The 20,326-nt window shown below is 36.4% G+C and overlaps 3 protein-coding genes across 6 annotated transcripts in view; 2 read left to right on the top strand and 1 right to left on the bottom strand.

The window, feature by feature from the left end:
* Positions 1-7,164, top strand: part of LOC306843413 (piezo-type mechanosensitive ion channel component 1-like) — a 103,047-nt gene extending 95,883 nt beyond the window's left edge. The window contains exons 41-51 of the mRNA XM_079374905.1: positions 573-720; positions 984-1,198; positions 1,305-1,463; positions 1,571-1,718; positions 2,194-2,382; positions 2,468-2,560; positions 3,060-3,232; positions 3,327-3,449; positions 4,520-4,599; positions 4,927-5,113; positions 5,258-7,164. Of these exons, the coding sequence (XP_079231031.1) occupies positions 573-720; positions 984-1,198; positions 1,305-1,463; positions 1,571-1,718; positions 2,194-2,382; positions 2,468-2,560; positions 3,060-3,232; positions 3,327-3,449; positions 4,520-4,599; positions 4,927-5,113; positions 5,258-5,513 (1,771 nt within the window). The 3' untranslated portion in view covers positions 5,514-7,164. The remainder of the gene's footprint in view (positions 1-572; positions 721-983; positions 1,199-1,304; positions 1,464-1,570; positions 1,719-2,193; positions 2,383-2,467; positions 2,561-3,059; positions 3,233-3,326; positions 3,450-4,519; positions 4,600-4,926; positions 5,114-5,257) is intronic.
* On the bottom strand, positions 6,923-17,224 carry ctu2 (cytosolic thiouridylase subunit 2 homolog (S. pombe)). 3 transcript variants are annotated; one of them, XM_079375015.1, is made up of 15 exons: positions 16,986-17,224; positions 16,623-16,697; positions 16,456-16,534; positions 15,236-15,295; positions 14,472-14,532; positions 14,255-14,364; positions 13,869-14,122; positions 10,949-11,084; positions 10,749-10,880; positions 9,626-9,717; positions 9,447-9,547; positions 8,468-8,621; positions 8,298-8,364; positions 8,073-8,131; positions 6,923-7,383 (listed from the first exon to the last, which is right to left on the bottom strand). In XM_079375015.1, exons 1-15 carry the CDS (start codon positions 17,048-17,050, stop codon positions 7,320-7,322), a joined length of 1,509 nt encoding a protein of 502 aa, XP_079231141.1. In that variant the 5' UTR covers positions 17,051-17,224; the 3' UTR covers positions 6,923-7,319. The 3 variants fall into 3 exon arrangements, 2 of the variants coding, with proteins under 2 accessions (XP_079231141.1, XP_079231142.1); XR_013781848.1 differs by having other exon boundaries at positions 7,162-7,383; positions 9,451-9,547; XM_079375016.1 differs by lacking the exon at positions 10,749-10,880 and having other exon boundaries at positions 7,157-7,383.
* Positions 17,225-17,814: 590 nt separating this feature from the next.
* rnf166 (ring finger protein 166) overlaps positions 17,815-20,326 on the top strand; it is a 30,637-nt gene continuing 28,125 nt past the window's right edge. Inside the window, exon 1 of one of the 2 annotated variants that reach the window (XM_079431828.1) lies at positions 17,815-18,190. In XM_079431828.1, coding sequence (XP_079287954.1) covers positions 18,021-18,190 — 170 coding nt within the window. In that variant the 5' untranslated portion in view covers positions 17,815-18,020. The remainder of the gene's footprint in view (positions 18,191-20,326) is intronic. The other variant, XM_079431827.1, reaches the window with a different exon arrangement.

Below are 20,326 nucleotides of genomic sequence, written 5' to 3'. Positions count from 1 at the left end.
TTTTCCCCACATTAATATAAAAAAGTATATTAGTCAGTTATTTTGGCAATGCTTTACAGTAAGGTCTCATTACTTTTAATAATGAACAATACATTTGTTATCGCATTTATCTTTGTTATTTAACTGTTCATGTTAGCTCGAGTCAATTAAATATGAACAAAAAAGACATCTTCTGAGCTGAATATATTTGTAAATGTTAAATGAACTCAGATTATTAAATGCTTTAGAAGTATTTTGCATTGTTAATTCATGTTAGCTAATGTAGGTAACTAATAGAATCTTATTGTAACCATTATTAATTCCACCAAAACCTAAACTGTACACAAGATAAGAAAATAATCGTGCAAGGTCCAGTGCAGATGAAGAAAAACATGAGTAAATGTATACTATAAATGAATAACTAATAATATTGATATAGCATATCTTAATCCACAAATTTATACAAATTCATATGACCAGCTGATTCACAGGTTCCTGCTCATCTTGTAGTGGAATTTTTGAGGTGAATTAATGTGATATTTTGGGTTTGACTGCCGTTCGTTTTATCTTGTGGTGTGTTTTCATCTGTGCAGAGTGAATGATGTCTATAAGCCAACCTGTGGATTCTTCCAGAACATCCTTCATGCAGAATATCGGGCAGCTACTGATGTCTACGCTCTTATGTTTCTTACTGATGTGGTGGATTTTATCATCATCGTGTTCGGTTTCTGGGCTTTTGGAGTGAGTATAAGAAACCTTACAGTCTCAGTCATAAAAATTGTAAAGGAATGCCATAATTGGAATAGCATAATTTGGGATGATTTGGAAGCAATCCTAAATTAAAAATTCTCAACCGCTGGTTTGAGTCTGTTAAAACATCAACTCTGAATGCAAATAATAAGATACCAATAAGATAAATGTATAATAGTACTACATTTAGGAAATCAAATTAAATAGACTTGAAACCAGTTCAGAACCAATGTGAAATGTTTGCTCTGTTTCAGAAACACTCGGCGGCAGCAGATATAGCCTCCTCTCTGTCTGAGGACCAGGTCCCTGAGGCGTTTCTAGTTATGCTCCTCATTCAGTTCAGCACCATGATCATTGACCGTGCACTTTACTTGCGGAAGAGCATCTTGGGAAAGCTCATCTTCCAGGTTATACTGGTTTTCGGTATCCACCTGTGGATGTTCTTCATCCTTCCTGCTGTCACTGAGAGGTAAGGGAGGCTGTGTTCAGATGCTGTTTGAGTATCAGAGAAGGTTCACAGGTGATCTTTGATGATCAAAGACAAATGAGATATATCATTTTGTTTATTTTCACAGGGTGTTCAATCATAACTCAGTGGCCCAGCTCTGGTATTTTTTCAAGTGCATCTACTTCACCTTGTCAGCGTATCAGATCCGTTGTGGCTACCCTACACGAATCCTTGGAAACTTCCTGACAAAGAAATTCAATCACCTCAACCTCTTCCTTTTCCAAGGGTAGGCACTTTTCTTAATTGTTCTTCAAAAGATTATTTACTAATAGGTTGATATAATAGGCACAATTTTTTTGATTATTCTTAAATGTAGTTCATTTGTTTCCTCAGGTTCCGCCTGGTTCCGTTTTTAGTTGAGCTTCGAGCAGTGATGGACTGGGTTTGGACAGATACGACACTGTCTCTCTCTAACTGGATGTGTGTGGAGGACATCTATGCTAATATCTTCATCATTAAGTGCAGCCGAGAGACAGAAAAGGTAGCAAGTCCTCTTTGGCGTGCAAAAACATTTTTGATTATACCTTTAATTTTGGATTGGTTTTTGGTTTGTCATTCAGGTGTATATATGATTATATGATCAAAATATACAGTGAATATTTGTAGCACTTTCTAGACATAGAATATAAATCTGTCACATTACTATTGACTGATATGTTTAATAAATTATAGTAATACAAAAAACTAACCTAGCATTAAATATCTGATCCTTTAATTGAAATTTGCAAATGCTTTTTTTTTTTTAAGAATTGCACAGTTCAGGGTTTGAAACCATATTCTGACATGGTAACAGGGTTTCAAAAATGGCAAATCTCATGGCTTATACATTTTATTTGATTACATGAGGTTGATCACTATTTTTGACTTTTGTACTTTATTCATGGAAATTATATCTTCATCATTTGATTCTAATGTGTACATAATCTTACTTTTTGGCTTAAACTTTTTCTCTGTAGAAATATCCCCAACCAAAAGGGCAAAAGAAAAAGAAGATTGTCAAGTATGGAATGGGCGGCATTATTATTCTGTTCCTGATTTGCATCATTTGGTTCCCACTGCTCTTCATTTCACTAATTAAATCCGTAGTGGGTGTGGTTAACCATCCCGTTGATGTTACTGTCACAGTCAGGCTGGGTGGTTATGAGGTAAAATGAAATACCATTGTAACATTTCAATGAGTGTTTAACACATTGATCATTGGAGAGATTTGACTCGTGTGTCCTCCTGCAGCCTTTATTCACAATGAGTGTGCAGCAGCAGTCCATCCAGCCTTTCACTGAACAAGACTACAATCATCGTGCCAATCTGTTTGGAAAAAATGCTGTAAGTGGACATCAACAATAATATCTCTCATTCTCACATTGATATTCAATAACTCAATAACAGTTGATACTGTTAATGACAAGATAACTGATATAATGCGGTTTATGTACACAATACAATTTAATAGTGACAGCAAATTATTTGCTGAAATGAAACACTTTATTTTACACTGATTTACTCATTTCACTAAAAAATAGAGCTACAGTGATTGTATTTTTGTAAGCCAAAATTTTCAGTGAAACTCTTTCAGACTGAAAGAGATGTCAGAAGCTTAATGGTGGTTACATTGAAGTCATGCAACTGGTTTATAGTCTAGTAAGTGTTTTACTTCTGACGATTTTATTTAGGCTTCAGAATTCATCAACAAAATTTCATGATGAGCAAAACATAAGAATCACTAAGTTTTGCTGGTCACAGAGACCACAACATCCGTACCAACCTCTGCTAGAAAGAACAGTCGGCTTTTCCATTAGTGTCCAATACTGAAATGTGTCCACAGGTGGCCATGCAGTTTATTACCATGTACGGCTATGAAGACATAGTCACAGCCAACATTGAGGGCAGCTCAGGGTCAGTGTGGCGGATCAGCCCACCGAGCAGACAGAAGCTAATAAAGGAACTGCTTGGCAGCACAGGTGACATGACTCTCCGTCTGGATTGGAACTTCCAAAGGTCAGTTTAATGGAGAAGGACAGTGGTTTTGAATTAAACTTGCTTCTGTTGGGAGTACAGGACCTCATGCTCATAATGCGTTTGTGTCTGAAAGGGACCTGGGTAAAGGTGGGACAGTGGAACATACTTTTGACAAGCACTCCATCAGTTTATCACCGAAGAACCCTGTCAGAGCGGACCTGGCCTCGCTGCTTTTGGGCAACCGGAAGGATCCTGTGTAAGTTTTGTGACTACATAGGGGAAAAAAAATCTCAGTCATCCTAGATATGATATAGATCTTACAGAAAAAAAATTGTGAGGTGCACAAGTGACGATAGATCATTCTCACTCTGTTACATTTTCTTGGTTGTAGTTCATTATACAATTATAGGCACTAACACCAAACCCAATTGTTAAGGCCCATTCACACCAAAAATAAAAAGATAACTATAAGAATAACTGGTTACATTTTAGTTTGGGGACCAATTCTCACTATTAACTAACAATTAATGACAACTTTTGCCTCAATAAACTCTTAATTTGCTACTTATTAATAGTAAAGAAGTTACTTTCCGAATCTCATACAATTAGATTGATTATTAAAACTTTAAAGTCATTGTCTTTGGTGTGAATGGGCCCTTACACTTATTTAGCAATTGTCTATTTTACACAGTGCCATAAACACCATAGACACGAGGGGGGGGGGGGGGGGGGGGACCTTCGTTCATCTTCGGAACACAAATTAAGATATTTTTGATGGAATCTGAGAGCTCTCTGACCCTCCATAGACAGCAACGATATTACCACGATCAATGCACAGAAACATAGCAAGAACAACGGTAAAATAATCCACGTGACATCAGGGGTTCAACCGTAATTTTACAAAGCTACAAGAATCATTTTTGTAAGCAAAGAAAACAATAATATAATTTATTCAGCAAATCTTGTAATCTTATAAAAATTCTGCAAGTCATGAGGGTGAGTAATTAATGACTATTTTAATTTTGGGATGAACTAAAATATTTGACAACGGTTTTATGATAGAAATGTTAAATGACCAGCAGTACCAGCAGTGATGCAAACTACTTAACTTTATGGACATTTTAAATTGAAATTATGATAAATCGATGTGATTTCTAACCAAATGTCAGAAGACAAGTGACATTTTGTATCTTCAACATATTGGGCATACAAATAAAAGTGCATAGTTCACCATTCTATTTCTTAATCCCCCAGTGTTCAAGACATGCTTACAGCCTTGTTTTTGGACTCCCTATGATTGTGGCCATTTCTGTAATTCTCTTGTAGACGTGTGCCGCACATGTTTCCTAACTACATCAGAGCACCTACTGGAGCTGAAGCAAAACCAGTTAGCCAGCTGTATGAAGGTAAAAAGCATTCAAACATCTTTTTAGTGTTTTAATCAGGCACAATATGTTCTCAGTGAATTTCCCTAATGATTTGTGAGGGATTTCCACCGTTTGAGACATACTGAACATTAATTTATACTGTTGTGTAACGTCATATTTACATCCAACTTCAAATGTTTTCAAATTTTATGGTGGATGGATAGATAGATTGATTAATGGCAGAATGTGGCAAAACAGCGTGTAATCAACATGGAAAATCTCTTTAAAAATATATTTTTTGTAGTATTTACAGTAATCTCGCTATATACTGTATATATATATATATAACTTATTTTGTCCTGGCAGGTGACGAGGAGGGATATCAAGATGTGACTTTGTCACTGATGAGAGAAGCCTCTGTGAATACCACTGGAGCTCAAGAATGGTGGGACATCAGCATTGCAGACTGCAGTGGGTCCTGTGGCGTCCTGCCTATGGTCATCTTTAACGACAAAGTTAGCCCTCCAAGTTTGGGCTTTCTAGCAGGATATGGGTACACAGCATTCATTCCTTTCATGAGATGTAGGCTTTTACCGCATTCGCAGTCAACTCGATTGGAAAACGTTTGATTTCTTGATTGTGTCAGTGTTATATGTTCCAGAATATTCCTCTAAATACGTCTCTCCTCCTCCTCCAGGATCATGGGTCTTTACGTGTCGGTGGTCCTGGTCATTGGCAAGTTTGTGCGAGGCTTTTTCAGCGAGATCTCTCACTCCATCATGTTTGAAGAACTGCCATGTGTGGACCGCATCCTTAAACTATGCATGGACATTTTCCTGGTGCGGGAAACCGGAGAACTGGAGCTGGAGGAAGAGCTTTACTCCAAACTCATCTTCCTCTATCGCTCTCCAGAGACCATGATCAAGTGGACTAGAGAAAAGAATGAAGACTGAAACTGCTTTGTAGCTGGTGCAGCATCACATGGTTGGACGTTCTGCATCATGATGTCCACTTCGGCCTCGAGGCCAGCTGGAACCAGTGGAGCTTTACTGCTCTTGTGAGCTTGTGACATTGTATAAGTTGGTTGATACAATGTCTTATGAACAATGAGTCTATAGCCATTTCTCCAATGCTACAGACGTTGTTGGCTTCTTTGTACTCAGAGGTTGGATAACGGGGGTCAGGTTAAGCCTCTGCATTATTCTGCCTGAACTGTGTTTAGTTTTGTCAGCAAGCTTGAAAAGCAGCCGCTCTCAGAGCGAGTCAATATGAGCGATTCAGACGCTAGCCGTAAGGACCTGAAGACACTAACCCAGTGTCCTAGCGACCAGTGGGTGCAGAATGATAGGACCTTCAAAGTGCAAATCCAAACACTATTAGTGTGAATCTCACAAAACCATGTCTAGGTTATACTTCATCCCAAATTAACAGGAAATTATATTTTAGGACTATTCACTCAAAAATGAAATTCTGTCATCATTTACTCACCTTCAAGACGTTCCAAAACGGTTGCTGGCCCTCACTGACTTCCATGGTATGGAGAGGAAAAAAAAAATACACTCAGTTGTCAATGGGTACCAGAAACCGTTTGGTTACCAGCATTCGTCAAAAACATTTTGTGTTCAGTAGATGAAAAAAACAAGGTTTGGAACAACATAAGGCTGAGTAAATCATGACAATTTTTATTTTTTAATTGTTTGTATAGGAAGTCTTGGCACTATTGCAATTTTGCAGAGTTTAAGACAATTAACTGATTTCCATAATATATCTGGATAATTTTTTTCAATGATTCTTATTACTATAATACAGTAATATACTGAAATGATAAAAGTCGAGCCCAACTAATACTCATCGTAATATAATGTAAAATATTACACAACTGAAACATTGAGTACTTAATTGGCATGGAAATTATGTCAGGCAAAAAATAATTGTATCTATCACTTAAATTTTCTTTCTAGTGCTTGTAAGTTCTTGTGACTTCGGGGTGAAATATAACCCAGACATTATTTTGAGAGTTTCACTCATTTTAACTTTGTATTTGTTCTGTTACTACAGCAAAAGTGTTTACAAGCCAAAGTATCTTAGGATGAGAGCCATTTAGTATTTTGTTTCTGGTTTTACAATTTCTGATCAAACACTTGAAGTCATTTTTCCTCATAAAAAAAGACAATCAAGTAATTTGAATCTGACAGCTACATTGTTGTTTTGAATGGAAAGCGCCACACTACCATTCGCTTAGTGCTGGAATGCTGAGCTTAGCAATTAGGGTTGTTAGGACATTGTGTAATTGTATATATCTTAAGTGCACACATTGTGTAATGAGTGTGCCAAATTTCCTCTGTAAAGGCTGGAATAATCATTTCCACTGTATGGTTGTGCAAAGGGCACGGAAGTTGTGCATGGCATTTTATTTTATTCTTCAGAAATCAAATGTGAGCCTGTAAAAATTCCTTGCTGTGTAGCAGCTTGCTAAATTAAGAAATCAAGATTGTTGCCCTTCTGCACAAATAAATGACTGTATTAATGATTGTATGTCATGTCTGAATTATTACTAAATGTAGACAAGGTTATATTGATTAAAATTTCAGCAGGTGTATTCACAAATGACATTTTATTGACTTGCAAATTAAATAATTACTATGGAATACTTTTATGATTTGGTTTTGAATAGGGTGAAACCATGCATTAGCAAGGCTAACCCTAGAAACAGTCCTATAGAGAAAGCGGTTAATCACTTCGTCTAAACCAAATATCTGCTAGTCTCCATCTTCCTCATCATCCTCCAGAAGGTACTCGCTGATTTCCATCTTCATCCGTGATCTGTGGAAAGAAACAGGTAAGTCTCATATATACGGAACAGGTACAAGCTTAACCAAAAGCTACAACACCAGTGATATTTAGAAGTTATAGGAAGTCTTTTTTCGAGTCAAATTTATTTAAATAGCAATTCATACAGGCTGCTTCAAAATAGCTTCACAGTGATAAACAGGACAACAACTGGTAGTGTCAATGATGCGCAGTTAATCAATTATGAAACAGCTTAAATTTCAGCTGTAAAGCAACTCTAAAGAAGAAAAGTGTCACTTAAGTTCAACATTGAGTTTAATTCAACAACAGTGTCAATGTTGCAAAGTTCATCAATTATGAAAAGTTCAATTCGCAGCTCTACAGAAGACCATCATTATTTAGCTAAATTCAGTTTGTGTTTATATTCTCATCCAATAGTGTTATTTCTCTAATGCAGGCAGCTCTAAAATCTCTGATCGCAATATGAAAGATTTTCACATTGTTATACGGCTTCGAAAGTCACTTTTATGGTGCTTTATTTCTTCTTTTTGAAATTTGAAACTCATTTGCATTTGGTGTATGGAAAAGAGCATCCAGATATTCTGCTAAACATCTCTTTTGTTTCATTGGAGGAGGAAAATCATTCCGGTTTGGAAAGGGTGAGTAAATAATGGCATTTATTTGTTTATAAATTATTTAGGTTATGGAGCAGCATTTCCCACCTTTTCTGTCGTTTTTCTGCCTCGGTTATGATGTAAGGTGGAAGAGCGTCTGTTGCTACCTGTAGGAGAGAGTAAGCTCATGTATTATTGACATTACTGATGCATATATTTATAAGAGGACGGTTGACGATTATTTCCCTAAAATAAAGTTGATTCAGAATGTTCATGTAAATAGTCCTATTATGCGAAGTACAAACATTCCAAGACTGCTTTTCTCAAACTCACCATGTCCTTGATAGTGAGTCTACAGCTATAACACAAGAGTGTCTTCAAGTCCTGATGTGAAGGCAACCTGAAATACAATTCAGAAAATCAATCAAATCTTATAGTGTCAAATACATCCCAACTACTGACTCAGCTTAAGTTTAAGAACACAAATGGAGGCCAAACCTCACCTGTTTGAGGAACAGCAGCCTCCAGGCCCACAACCCTGACCCTCTGTGCAGCACTGCTCTGCAGACTGTGCTGGTGCATCTAGACACGGGTCCTGAAGTTTGATCTGGGACAGCTGCTCAGATACCAAAGTAGCATGGAAGGCAGAAGCTTTATCTGCAAAAAACATGGTATTTTTGGAACATGGTAGCTTTTTGCATTAATGTAATGCATTAATGTTTTAGACTAGACTTTAAAATGGTAAAGACAACTGGTTCACTGGAATAATTACACAATGACAGTAAAGTAACAATACAGTAAGTGCATTCTGAATGGAATGCTAGTAGAATTGTTATGCTTGTGTTGGTTTAAATTATGAAATAACTGCTGACAGCACTATTTTTAGTCTTTTACAGTAGGTAGCATGCCTGCAGCAAATGACACATCTCATCAATGCTCTTACTTTTGCCTGACAAGTTTTTAAAATGCATCTATTGTGTATTAATGAGTATTTTACCTCATTAATTTTTATGCACTTACGTAAAACTCATACTCTGTAGTGCAATCTGCACTAGATGCATTTATTTCCACAGAGCTTGCATGTAAGAAAATGATGTAAAACTGGAGCTTTATGAGACAAATGAGCATAGGCAAGAGAGAGAGAGAATTCAATTATTTCCAACATGCACTCATCCAAGGCACTTTTATTTCATTAATGTTAAGTGTTTGAGATTTTGATGGAATTGACTGCCACTATGTGACTCCATGGGTTCATTGCGGTTTCTTTGACAGATTTGATTTCCACTATGTGGCTCTGTAAGTTTGTGCAATCCATTTATCCTTGGATGCTATGTAACAAAACCAATATCTGATTACGGAAACATGCTTAAACATTGGGAAAAAAATAATATGGTAAAAAGGATTATCGGTCAGTCTCAACTGCAAATCATTGAGGACCATGTCGACGTGTGAAATAAACATGACCTTAGGTGTATAACCTACCTACTTTAGTGTCGAGAGTACAGAGACACAGAAGGCACTTGGAGGCAGGTTCAGCGGTTTGACTTTGAGAGGGCATTACTGTATGAAGTTTCTCACTAGTTCTGGAGAAAAATCATTAAGACAAGTCAGACAAGCCGGTCTAGCCATCAATTTAAATGCAATTTTCAGAGGTCAATTACCTGTAGATAGTGCTAACAGTGGAGGGGAAGTCAGCCTGTAGGTTGGTGACGAAACTCTCTGTCAGTCGCTGGATGCTGGCTTTATCGTGGGTCTGAAATTAAAGGGGAGTTTACAGTTAAACCGCCGATAAAGTCAAGTCCCAAATCAGATCTGTTGGTTCAGGTAACCAAAGTTTCAAGTCTACTTAGGTATTATAACAGCAATCGCAAATTCAGTTATTCTAAGACAGCTATCACACTAACTAAATACAGCAGTTTGTGCAGAGAGCATTCAGTCACTGGAATTATTTAATCAATTATGTGGGTTTTTAGTTAGTCTCGGTCTTGGATGCATATCATCTGATATATGAATGGCACAAAAGCTGCAAGCACTTTCTTGAAATGGCTATCAGATTCATTTGTGATCAGAAAGACATTTCAAGAATTTTCTGGACAACCCATCACTGAAAAACACTGATGTGCAATTGTAAAACTAATTGCACAGTGACTCAGATTTGACTCCAGTTTATGCTCACGTCAGTACAGGACACAACTTAAAAGACATTAAAAGCCAACTGGGTGAACCCATCTAAAGCGTTCTAGCACACTTGCTTGAACGTTAAGTAGGACGGGCCACATGGGAAATGAGGAGGAGGTCTGTGGTACCATAGGCAAAAAATAAATAAAGAAAAAAAAAATACAAATAAACCTACATATACACAAATATGTTTTCTGAGGAAGCAGAAGGTGAACCAATCCTTCCATTACCAGAAATAAAAGAAAAAAAAAGAAAAAGAAAATATATTTTATAAATAGAAAAAGAGACTATTCACTAGTCACTCACTTAATGCTTAGTTGATCACTACTCTAATACTATTTAACACTTATTCAAACTCTCACTGTGTCAAGATGTTTTTCATTACTGTATAACTGTCATGAGAATGAGCTGTTTTTGAGCTCAACTTGACATGGTAACCAAAACAACAGGAAACACAGGCTATGATGAATCATCACATGTATCCTCAACTAAGCTTCAGCATTTGAAATGGCATAAGAGATATACATGACTGCAGGGGTAATGATGTTAGCAGCAGGATGCAGGAACAACTGAGACATTATTATTTTCCTGATGACAGACTCTCACCTTGGTATCCAGTCCTGAGATAAAAACTGAGGGCACATTAAACATCCTGCTGTAGAAGGCGATCTCTTTGGATGAATAGTCCCTCATGGGCCGCACTATCACCACATCCCCATAACGAGGATCGGAGAAACCCTACAAAACAGCTTCATGTTGATATAAGAAACATTTGGGCTTGACAGCACAGAACAAACTTTACTCACTGTATCTGAAGCCAGTGCTGCTCCGCGACCCAGAGCGATATTGCTGAGCAGTTTGACGGCCAATCGTGAGCAGCTATCCCCCATCATGACCTTCGAGTAGCCGTTCTCACGGGCAACGTGCAGAATCAGGTGCTGCCTGTACCAATCAATATTTACGAAATTAATTCTTGATTATGATTGGTTCAGAGATGCGTTTGAGGTCAATAATGGCATTCTGCAGTCATCAATTTTCTTTAGTGTTATTATAGTTAACCAAAGCTAAAACAATGTGTTAAAGTATCTAAACTAAAACTATTTTTATTACTTAATAAACATTAACTGAAATATAAGATATCAAAAAACAAACTCATTTTAGCTAGTTGCCAAGGCACATTTTCTCATTTTGTTTAGAATAAATTAAAGTGCTAACTGGATTAAAAGCATAGTGACAAAATCATAAAAAAACTGTATAACTAAAAATTGAATCAATATAGATATTGTTTAAATAATAAACTAATATAAAAGACAAGTACATCAAAATGACTAAAGCTTTTGACTAAAATTAAAATTAAAACAGACAAATGTACAAATAATATTAATAAAATTATAATTAACAGTATATTAAAGATACTAAAATAACGCTGATGAGCTCCAAACCATATAATTGACCATTTTCTTCCGTATTTTATGAGACAAGGTGTCCCAGACTGGGGTTTTGTGAAAGAAATACAGTACAGGGGGTTTGTGAGTTGATAAGAAGGGTAAAAATGAATGAAAACAACATTTAAAATTAAAATGTATTTATTTTAAAATAATTTATTCAATCAAAATAAAGCTTAAAGATTAAACACTTTATGTCTTCAACTTAACCGACAACCAGCGTTACAGATTTGTGAAAATGTGTTGCTAAAGTATTCAAAAAAATCTCAGGGGGTAATTTTAAATATATATTTTAGATCAAAGATTGGGCTGAAGTTTGCAAAGCCTTGTTCTACAATGTAAAATCCCACATAGCGACTTCTGTTAACACATTTAAGGATGCAAACACATTGATTTTGTGTTTTTCTAACAAGGTTAAACCAGACAACTCTCTAAAATCTCTTGTCATACAGAAAAAGAGAGAAAAAAAGGGATAGGGAAACTAACCAACTGACATGGCCCAAATAGACTAAATTGCCTAAATAAAAAGTGGCTAAAGACATCATTACTATTAAAAAGCTGCTTAACTTCCACTAAAATAATTGGGAATGAATACCCAATACACAGTGGATAAGCCAGACACATATCTTCTAGATCACTTCAGTTGAAGAGCGTAATATTAAAAGGACACATTACTGCATTACAGCAATGCCCTCCACTGTGTTCTTAACTGTTAGTTATAGGCGATAAGAAGCTTCAGAGAATGTACTGAGTGATATTCATTGTGAAGGCAAACGTCTCTAATCACTCCATCACTCAAGGGTCTATCCAGGGAAGCTTTAAGCTCAAAGAGAGACTGACTCAACACTCAAACAGACTTCAAAGATCCAGTTCTTCAGTGATGATTCAGTCTAATGTCACACAAAAGTCATCAGAGACAGGAGGGGTGAAGGGGTGAATGACGCAAAGAAAGACTATGAAAGCAGGAAAGTACCACAAAAAGCTTAGGGAATGACTCAGCTGAGCCATTGTCATTATATAAAAAATAAAGAAGTAAAACACAAAGTGCCAATAAATCATCTTGTGCTTGGCACTTCAAACACACTTTTAAAGAAGTTGTTGCCTGTCAATTTACTTATAATTTAATTTATAATCAAGTAAAAATTGAGAAGTTAGCTACACTTAAGTAAGGGATAATGTACAGTCAGCCAGTCATTATCACAAAATGTAAATGTAAAACACAAATTGGTTTTATTTTGTGAAAATGACTAGCTGGCTGTAAATGATTCCCTGCCAAATTAATAACTCAATGGACAGAAAAATATTGACGCAACTTGAAATTATTGGTCACACTTTATTTTAAACTCCAGTTCTCACTATTGATGATGATGATGATGAAACCTTTAACTTCGACTTTTAGCTCAAACTAATTTGCAGCGTATTTATAGTTAGTAAGGTGGTTGTTAAGTTTAGGTATTGGGTAGGATAAGGGATGTAGAATATGGTCATGCAGAATATGTGCTTTATAAGTACTAATAATAAACAGCCAATATTAATAACATGCATGCTAATAAGCTATAACTAGTTAATAGTGAGAATTGGTCCCTATACTCAATTCTTATATTACCAGTATGAGAAGAAAAAGAGTGCAGGGTAAAACAACAGACATGTAAGAGAAAAAAATTGTTGCATGGGGAGTTGGAACATCATTGTGCATGACATTAATAGCCATAATGAGAGTGACAATGGATAATTATTCTTAGATCTTGAAAATAAACAAGTATAACACTGCCTGCCAACACAGTCTCTGATTGGCTCTGTGACGTGTCTGGTGTGGAAAACTGTTTATCGCTAGAACTTTAATCGCATTGCAACTGTGCATCATCATTTTGTAATGCATTTTCATTTCTGATGCAGCATTGGGCTCGCAACTTTGAAACGGCAAGGCTACTCGTAATTTAACGTAGCTTCAGAGTTGTATTTATATGGCTCAAAATCAAGAAGGATCTGTATTAGTGTAAAAGCAAGTTGAACAAATACATTTACTTACACTTAATACAACTAGTAAAGGCCATTAACCAAATGCAAAGTGAAGTAACTTTGTATAAAAATAGTTATTTCTACATAAAGAAGTCAAAAATTGTACAGGGGCTCACGTTTTGAGAAAAGATTCAGTGAGATTAGCTTTCTGAACAAACAATTTGCTAAAATAAATCAGATTAACAAAGAGTTTGATAGATAACTGCCTCGCTCAAAAAAGAAAGAAAAGAAAAGAAAAAAGACATGTTTCCTGGAAACTCACCTTAAGGTCTGTAACATATCCTCTTTGGCTGTGAGTGTCTTCAGTGATGAGAACAGCCTCTGTAATGCCAGCTTGTGTTCGGGAGAATATACAGAGTCCTCTATACTGAGCTGAGCCACAGAACTGGCTACATTCTTTTCTGTGAGTGTCTGTTTCTCTTTGATATACTGATCCACAACTTGTTTATAGCTGGGATTGGATGGATCTGGATCAGACGTGCCAGGCACCAGTACAGAGGTAGGCAGACTGAAAACCTAAAACACAGTCAAAAGCAAAGCATTCTACCAGTCAGAGTCTCTCTGGAGTTGCAAACAAACCCATCAAACAGTCGAAGTGATGCCCTGAAAGTACTGCAGCTGTGTTTCAAGTGATTCATGTCAGTTTACCTGCTCTAGAGGAACTATAAAGTAAGAGAAGCCAGTCTCTGTGAAGATGCTCTTCAGCTGAGCATTAGACCTCTGCCGCTCCTCTGCACTCCGGCCACAAGCTCCGCCGTCTAAAAAATGCCATGCACAACTTCAAATGTCACCAAACGATCAATGCTACAGCATAAATTTCAGAAACAGGAATAATGTCCAATTTGTCCAGTTCAAAGAGATTTACCGTCAATATATATGATTCCAGGCACAAATCTTAACTTTTTGGAAGCCTCCCGACTCAGCCCCTGAAAAAAGAAATCAGAAAGTCACATTTATTCATACCGTGCTTTAAACCACACCGATTGTATCAAAGCAGCTTCACAGTAATTAACAGGAAAATAACAGTGTTCATTTCATCAATTATGAAACAAATTAAATTTCAGCTGCAAAGCAGCTCTACAGAAGACGACAGGGTCATTATTCAGCTCAAATAAATTCAGTGTTAATTCAGTTCAGTTCAATAATCAATGTTGTCAATGTTGCACTGTTCATCAATTATGAAATAAATTCAACTATAAGCTATAAGGAAAGTGTCATTATTTAGCTAAATTCATTTCAATAACAATGCTGACCTTACAGAGTTAGTGTAATTGTCTAGATTAAATTTGAACTGTGTTTCAAATGCATATGAATTGATAAAATATGATAGTAGTGCATCTACTAGTGTATGATCGTGATGATAGTAGTGTAAAATAATAATAATAATAATAATAATCTTGGGAGAAACAAAGCTGAGTCAAGGGTCCAGTTCTCCTTTGGCTTAAATTATCTACAAATTAACTAAAATAAAGTAGAAAAATAAAGACTGGTGGAACGAAGCCTCAAATGTTAACTTGTTTTACATTGCTGGTTAGAGCTGGTAGACCACTTTGAATAATCAGCAAACATGTTCCTTACACACTATGGCCCATTTTGTTTGATAAAAATGCCTAGACATGGTGTATTTACCTCTTGAACTTGTGAGAGCATCGAGCAAGAAGCTGCACCACCAGAAACAGCAAGAAGAACCTAAGAAGAGCAATTAGTGTGAAGGTCAGTGAACAAACAATCATTTAAGTTCAGCTGAAACGGAGGAGATGAGCAGTCAGTGTAGATGTTGAAGGATCTAAGCATCGAGAGAAAGCACGTGTGTTGTGTTTTATGTTCTTTATGCTTTTTTTTATTAATTCAAGCATTTATATCATTTATTATTTAAGCATTAATGTCATTTTTCTCATATTTTATTATTTTAGATTACTTCATATTTCCATGCTCTTGCAATGTTTGCTACGGTTGATCAATTTAATTATTATTATTATTATGTTAAAATAACACTTTTTAAATTTGTGCAGGATAGACAAATTACAGGATGAAGTCCAGTTCAGACAAAGTTTGGACAAAGTCTAGATAAAGCAAAGATGGATTTCAGACGAATATTATTCCATAAGCCTTGCTAATTCTTAATGATCATCACTTTGTCTCCTCCCAGGCTTATTAGAAACTTTTAGTAATTACAGTTTTGGGAAAAAAAAAAAAAAAATTCCTGGCATGGAGACTCAATCTAAAACTTTCGGTACAATATAACAATGTCAATAAAAATAATTGAATTTACAGGTTTCTCGCACTTTGACCAATGAATTCTCACTGATTTGTCCATGTCCTTTTCAGTCATTACTGGACTAGGATTTTTAAAAATCATCTTGATTTGACTGGTTTGCAAACAAAGGAGGTCAAGAGACTATTGCCTTTATATTATTCTTATATATATATATATATATAGATGTCTTTCTATATATAGAAATATATATTCAGATGAGACGCTAAACCGAGGTCCTGACTCTCTGTGGTCACTAAAAATCCCATGGCGCTTCTCGAAAAGAGTAGGGGTGTAACCCCGGTGTCCTGGCCAAATTCCCTCCACTGGCCCTTATCAATCATGGCCTCCTAGTAATCCCCATCCACTTGATTGGCTCTATCACTCTCTCCTCTCCACCTGTAACTGGTGTGTGGTGAGCGCACTGGCGCCATTGTACTGTGGCTGCCGTCGCATCATCCAAGTGGATGCTGCACACTGGTGGTGGTTGAGGAGAGACCCCCACATGATTGTAAAGCGCTTTGGGTGTATGGCAATACACAATAAATGCGCTATATAAATGCATCATCATTCATCATCATCATCATATATATACCTTCTCCTGGGGAAAGATGACACGATTCTTTCCCAGCATGGCCCGAAACTTGTGTATGAAATACTCCTTAAAGCAGGACCTAGTAAACAGATAGATACAGTTTTTGATAAGACTGCATCATATATAAAGTGTAAGTGACACATTGAGAAGATTAATGAATGTCATACCGGCAAAAAGCATCATTGACCCGAATGATGAGCACAGCAGTTCCCTCCTTACATTTCACACACTTCCTGTTAAGCCTAAACATGTGTCACATATAAAGGAGTTTGAGCAATTTGTCAATAAGAACAACAAAAAATATGAATCACTGTAGTGCTATAGTATTCTTTTAGTACCACATTAATGTGCAAGAACATGACTGCGATTCAGTATCATCACCATGGTACACTATGCACATTATGTTTACAACAAAATACTGTGGAGTTGGAACAATTATGGAGTCATAGTGGTCCAGTCATTACCATAGATGTCCAAAACATTGTAAAACCATTCTTAATTAGTTTCTTAATTATTTCAATTCAACTTACGTCGGCACAGGTATCTTCTCCTGGTTACACTCCAGACCATTATAGTCTTCTTCAACTTGACACATGACCGCTTCAAACTATGAGACAAAACGGGTCCAACCATACGATGCTTTTCTTCCGCCCGTTTAGAAGTGTGCAGTTCTCTCAATACTTATTCAAGGGGATCGTTTAACTGGCACATATCGGCGTAGGCTTGTTTTCACGTGTGTGTACAGTACTGTATTTTCCTGGCCCCTGTTGATGACGTACCGTGACCACGCCCATATGTTTGCGTCGTTTGATCACTTCAGCGTTATTAACGCTATTTTTACGTTTCATTTTCACATCACCTGACATTAATATTTTAATGTTATCTGTTTTCTTAATATGTTATGTTTTTTTTCCTGTGTAATTATTGGTAAATACCAATGATTGATTTATTTTGTTTATTGACACCAAAACTGTTATATCATTCCTATACGAAATTCCTATAAAATATTAAAAAACGTGTTGCTGTTATTATTTATTTGTATGTTTAATGATGTTTTAGCCGTAAGTTAGTGTATGCATCGTCTGACTTTAATGTGTATATTAAAGAGTTAGCGTTTTCAGCCAAACAGAAATGTTCAAAATATTCTAATATTACTTTTTTATCATATAAAATACTATTCATTCCTTTTTTTTATTATTGACAACGTAGACCTGTTTGTCACGTTCGCTACATTCATGTTGACGCCATCTATCTATGCTCCATGGAATTGTTATGAATCTGGGAAATGTAGTTGTATAGAACAGTCACTCGCTGTAAATAATCGCAGTAAAAACTACAACTCCCATCATTTTGTTGGTCTAATCGGATCGAGACCGTTCCGTTAAAGCTACCATGTAATGTTTACTTCTTTGGAACAACGGCGTGTCCTCCTCGGTTAACACTGTTGGAGATCGCAGATGCGGTGTCTAATGTCGTGTAAATCACATTTTCCTTGCGAGACATTCTTTAAAACGGAATCCTATTTGCATCGGCAGTATTAGTGGTTCATCCTGCGGTCTGTGTTCATGATGGCGATGTTCCGCAGTTTTGTGTCTGCTGCTCAGCTCAGGCAGCATCAGCAGCAAAATGGAGCCGCAGCAGCCGCACCTGGGGAAAGCCTGGAGAGCCAGTTCTCCTGTCCCATCTGTCTGGAGGTGTACCACAAACCTGTCAGCATCGCAAGCTGCGCCCATACGTGAGTATAGACTGTGGCTTTTCTTCAATTTCCATTTAGTGTCTTTGTTGTAGAGGCAAAACATCAATTTCGAGTGGCCACTGTGGCATTGGCGTTCATGCATGTAACGTACACTTCTACAGTATGTGCGTTAATTGCAAAAATATTTAATGATGTGGAAAAAAATCAGTTTTATACTAGAATAGTAGATTAAGTTAAATCCTGCCTGGCCACATACGCTTTCAATATGAGTGTGATTATTACATTGAAGATACATTGTGTAATGTCAGTCTTTGAAGATGGAAAAGCTGTTTGCATCCCTTTGTGTTTGCACGACTCCAACATCATGTTTCTTTGTCAGCCTTGGGACATAAAAAGGATGCTCGACATCTGCATCTTTTAATCTGTTTATTTTATGAACTTCTAAAACATTTCGATGTAAATAGAAACATTATATCCATCAGTTGAGTTTCACTTCCCATCTGTGCAGGAGAGAACAAAGCGAGAAGGCTGCGAGCAATATTTCATGGTGATGTCTGTTTCGGTTCTTTGGAAAGAATCATTCGAACCGAATCGCGAATCTGAACCGAGTTTTGGTGATCGACTAAGCTTTATGTTCGTTTTCATTTGCGCCGTTGATTGTGAGCACAGTTAGGTTTACTGTGATTAAAATGGTAGTAACTGATATTTTGTTATTGTGTTTGTAAAATCAATTTATAGTGAGACACTTTTGATGCAAAACTTGTTGGTAACATGAATACCTCAAACAAAGCGTTCATGTTTTTAAGAACCAGAAATAAGATCGACAGTAAACCAATCACCCGAATTCTGAAATGAATCGCTGATTCGGTTCCTGAGTCAAATCAGTGAAACCAACGTTCCAAAGAACCGATTCACTCAAAAGCGTAAACTTTACGGTCTTAATACCCAGAAATTCAGCTGTGGCCTTGGCAGATACTGTCACTCACTTTAAGTTTTGAAACAGGTCAAACATCAGTGTACACAATATTATTATTACTTTAATTCTGAAAGTCTCTTACAGCATGAAAATAGTGCTCTGTAATATAACAATTAATTTTTTCTTAATGTATTATCTCTTCATATCATTTAGATTTTATGCAAATTCTTTGTAATGTTTACAATTTTATTTATTCTTTTGTAAGTAATTTTTACTTTTTTATAATGCTATAGTACAGGTATTATGAACATGCATTATAAAAAAGACTGAAAATGACACTGTAGAATGAGACATTGGCAGGATTGCTACACATAATTAAGGAAGAATTGAAGAAATTTTCGTAGAGGGAAACAATTCAGAAAAGCGTTCTGAATTGATATAATACAGTATCTAAAATAACCCCCATTTGCTTTGGATGGCTGAATTGGTCGCTCTTTGATCCATGGAGCAGTATTGTGCGCCATAACAATAGAGACACATTTGAACTGTCGGTATTTCAGCTACTGCAATCGTCAATATATGCTAATTTATGCACTTTTCGAAAGTCTTTACTTTTAATCTTCACAGCCAATCAAATAAAGGCAGCTCATTTTTGGATTTTATTTTTATGTAGATGTTAATGAACAAGTCAAAAACTGCAGTTTGTGTCTTTGATAACTGATATGTTTTGGTGCTTTGCTGTGCTGTATTTTGTGAAGAGTGAAGCTTGGTTGCTTAGATTGCTTTTCACCTGGAGGTCTGAGTAGCTTTATTACTGGGAGGAGACTGGTTATCACTGCCTGTTTCATGCCGAAACACCCAGGGACCGCCCTTGCCCTTTTACTGCCCTTTCAGTAAAAGAAAAAAAAAGAATTTTTGATGAGGGAATCACTGTAACCTTCACATGGCTGCTGTAAACCTGAGGGATATTTTTTCATGATAATTGATGCTTAACCCTGAAAAGCCTGACATATGAAATAATAGTCAGAAAAATCAGAAATGGAACATTTTCTTGAACCTATAAAAAGTGCAATTTATTTGATTTTAATGTTGAGGAAGGTGTAATACAAATTCAAGGTGTACCAAAACAAATGATGATGATGATGATGACAATATGCAGAATGGCTCAACAAAAACAAAATCAAAGTCAAAAAGTGACAAAGTTTAATATTTATGTTTGAAGAATTTAACAAATGGGAACCTAGAAATATAGTTTTGTT

The sequence above is a fragment of the Barbus barbus genome (genome assembly GCF_936440315.1).
Source record: "Barbus barbus genome assembly, chromosome: 2".
NCBI lineage: Eukaryota > Metazoa > Chordata > Actinopteri > Cypriniformes > Cyprinidae > Barbus > Barbus barbus.
Note: the sequence above shows the minus strand (reverse complement) of the source record. Positions and strands in the feature narration are given on the sequence as shown.

Excerpts from the sequence above, each read along its gene's own strand:
- ctu2 (XM_079375015.1), bottom strand. The coding sequence starts at position 17,050 with ATGTGTCAAGTTGAAGAAGACTATAATGGTCTGGAGTGTAACCAGGAG. Across the intron at positions 16,698-16,985 it reads GAGAAGATACCTGTGCCGAC|GCTTAACAGGAAGTGTGTGA; the intron begins GTAAGTTGAATT and ends ACACATGTTTAG. Across the intron at positions 14,123-14,254 it reads TTATAGTTCCTCTAGAGCAG|GTTTTCAGTCTGCCTACCTC; the intron begins GTAAACTGACAT and ends ACTGTGTTTTAG.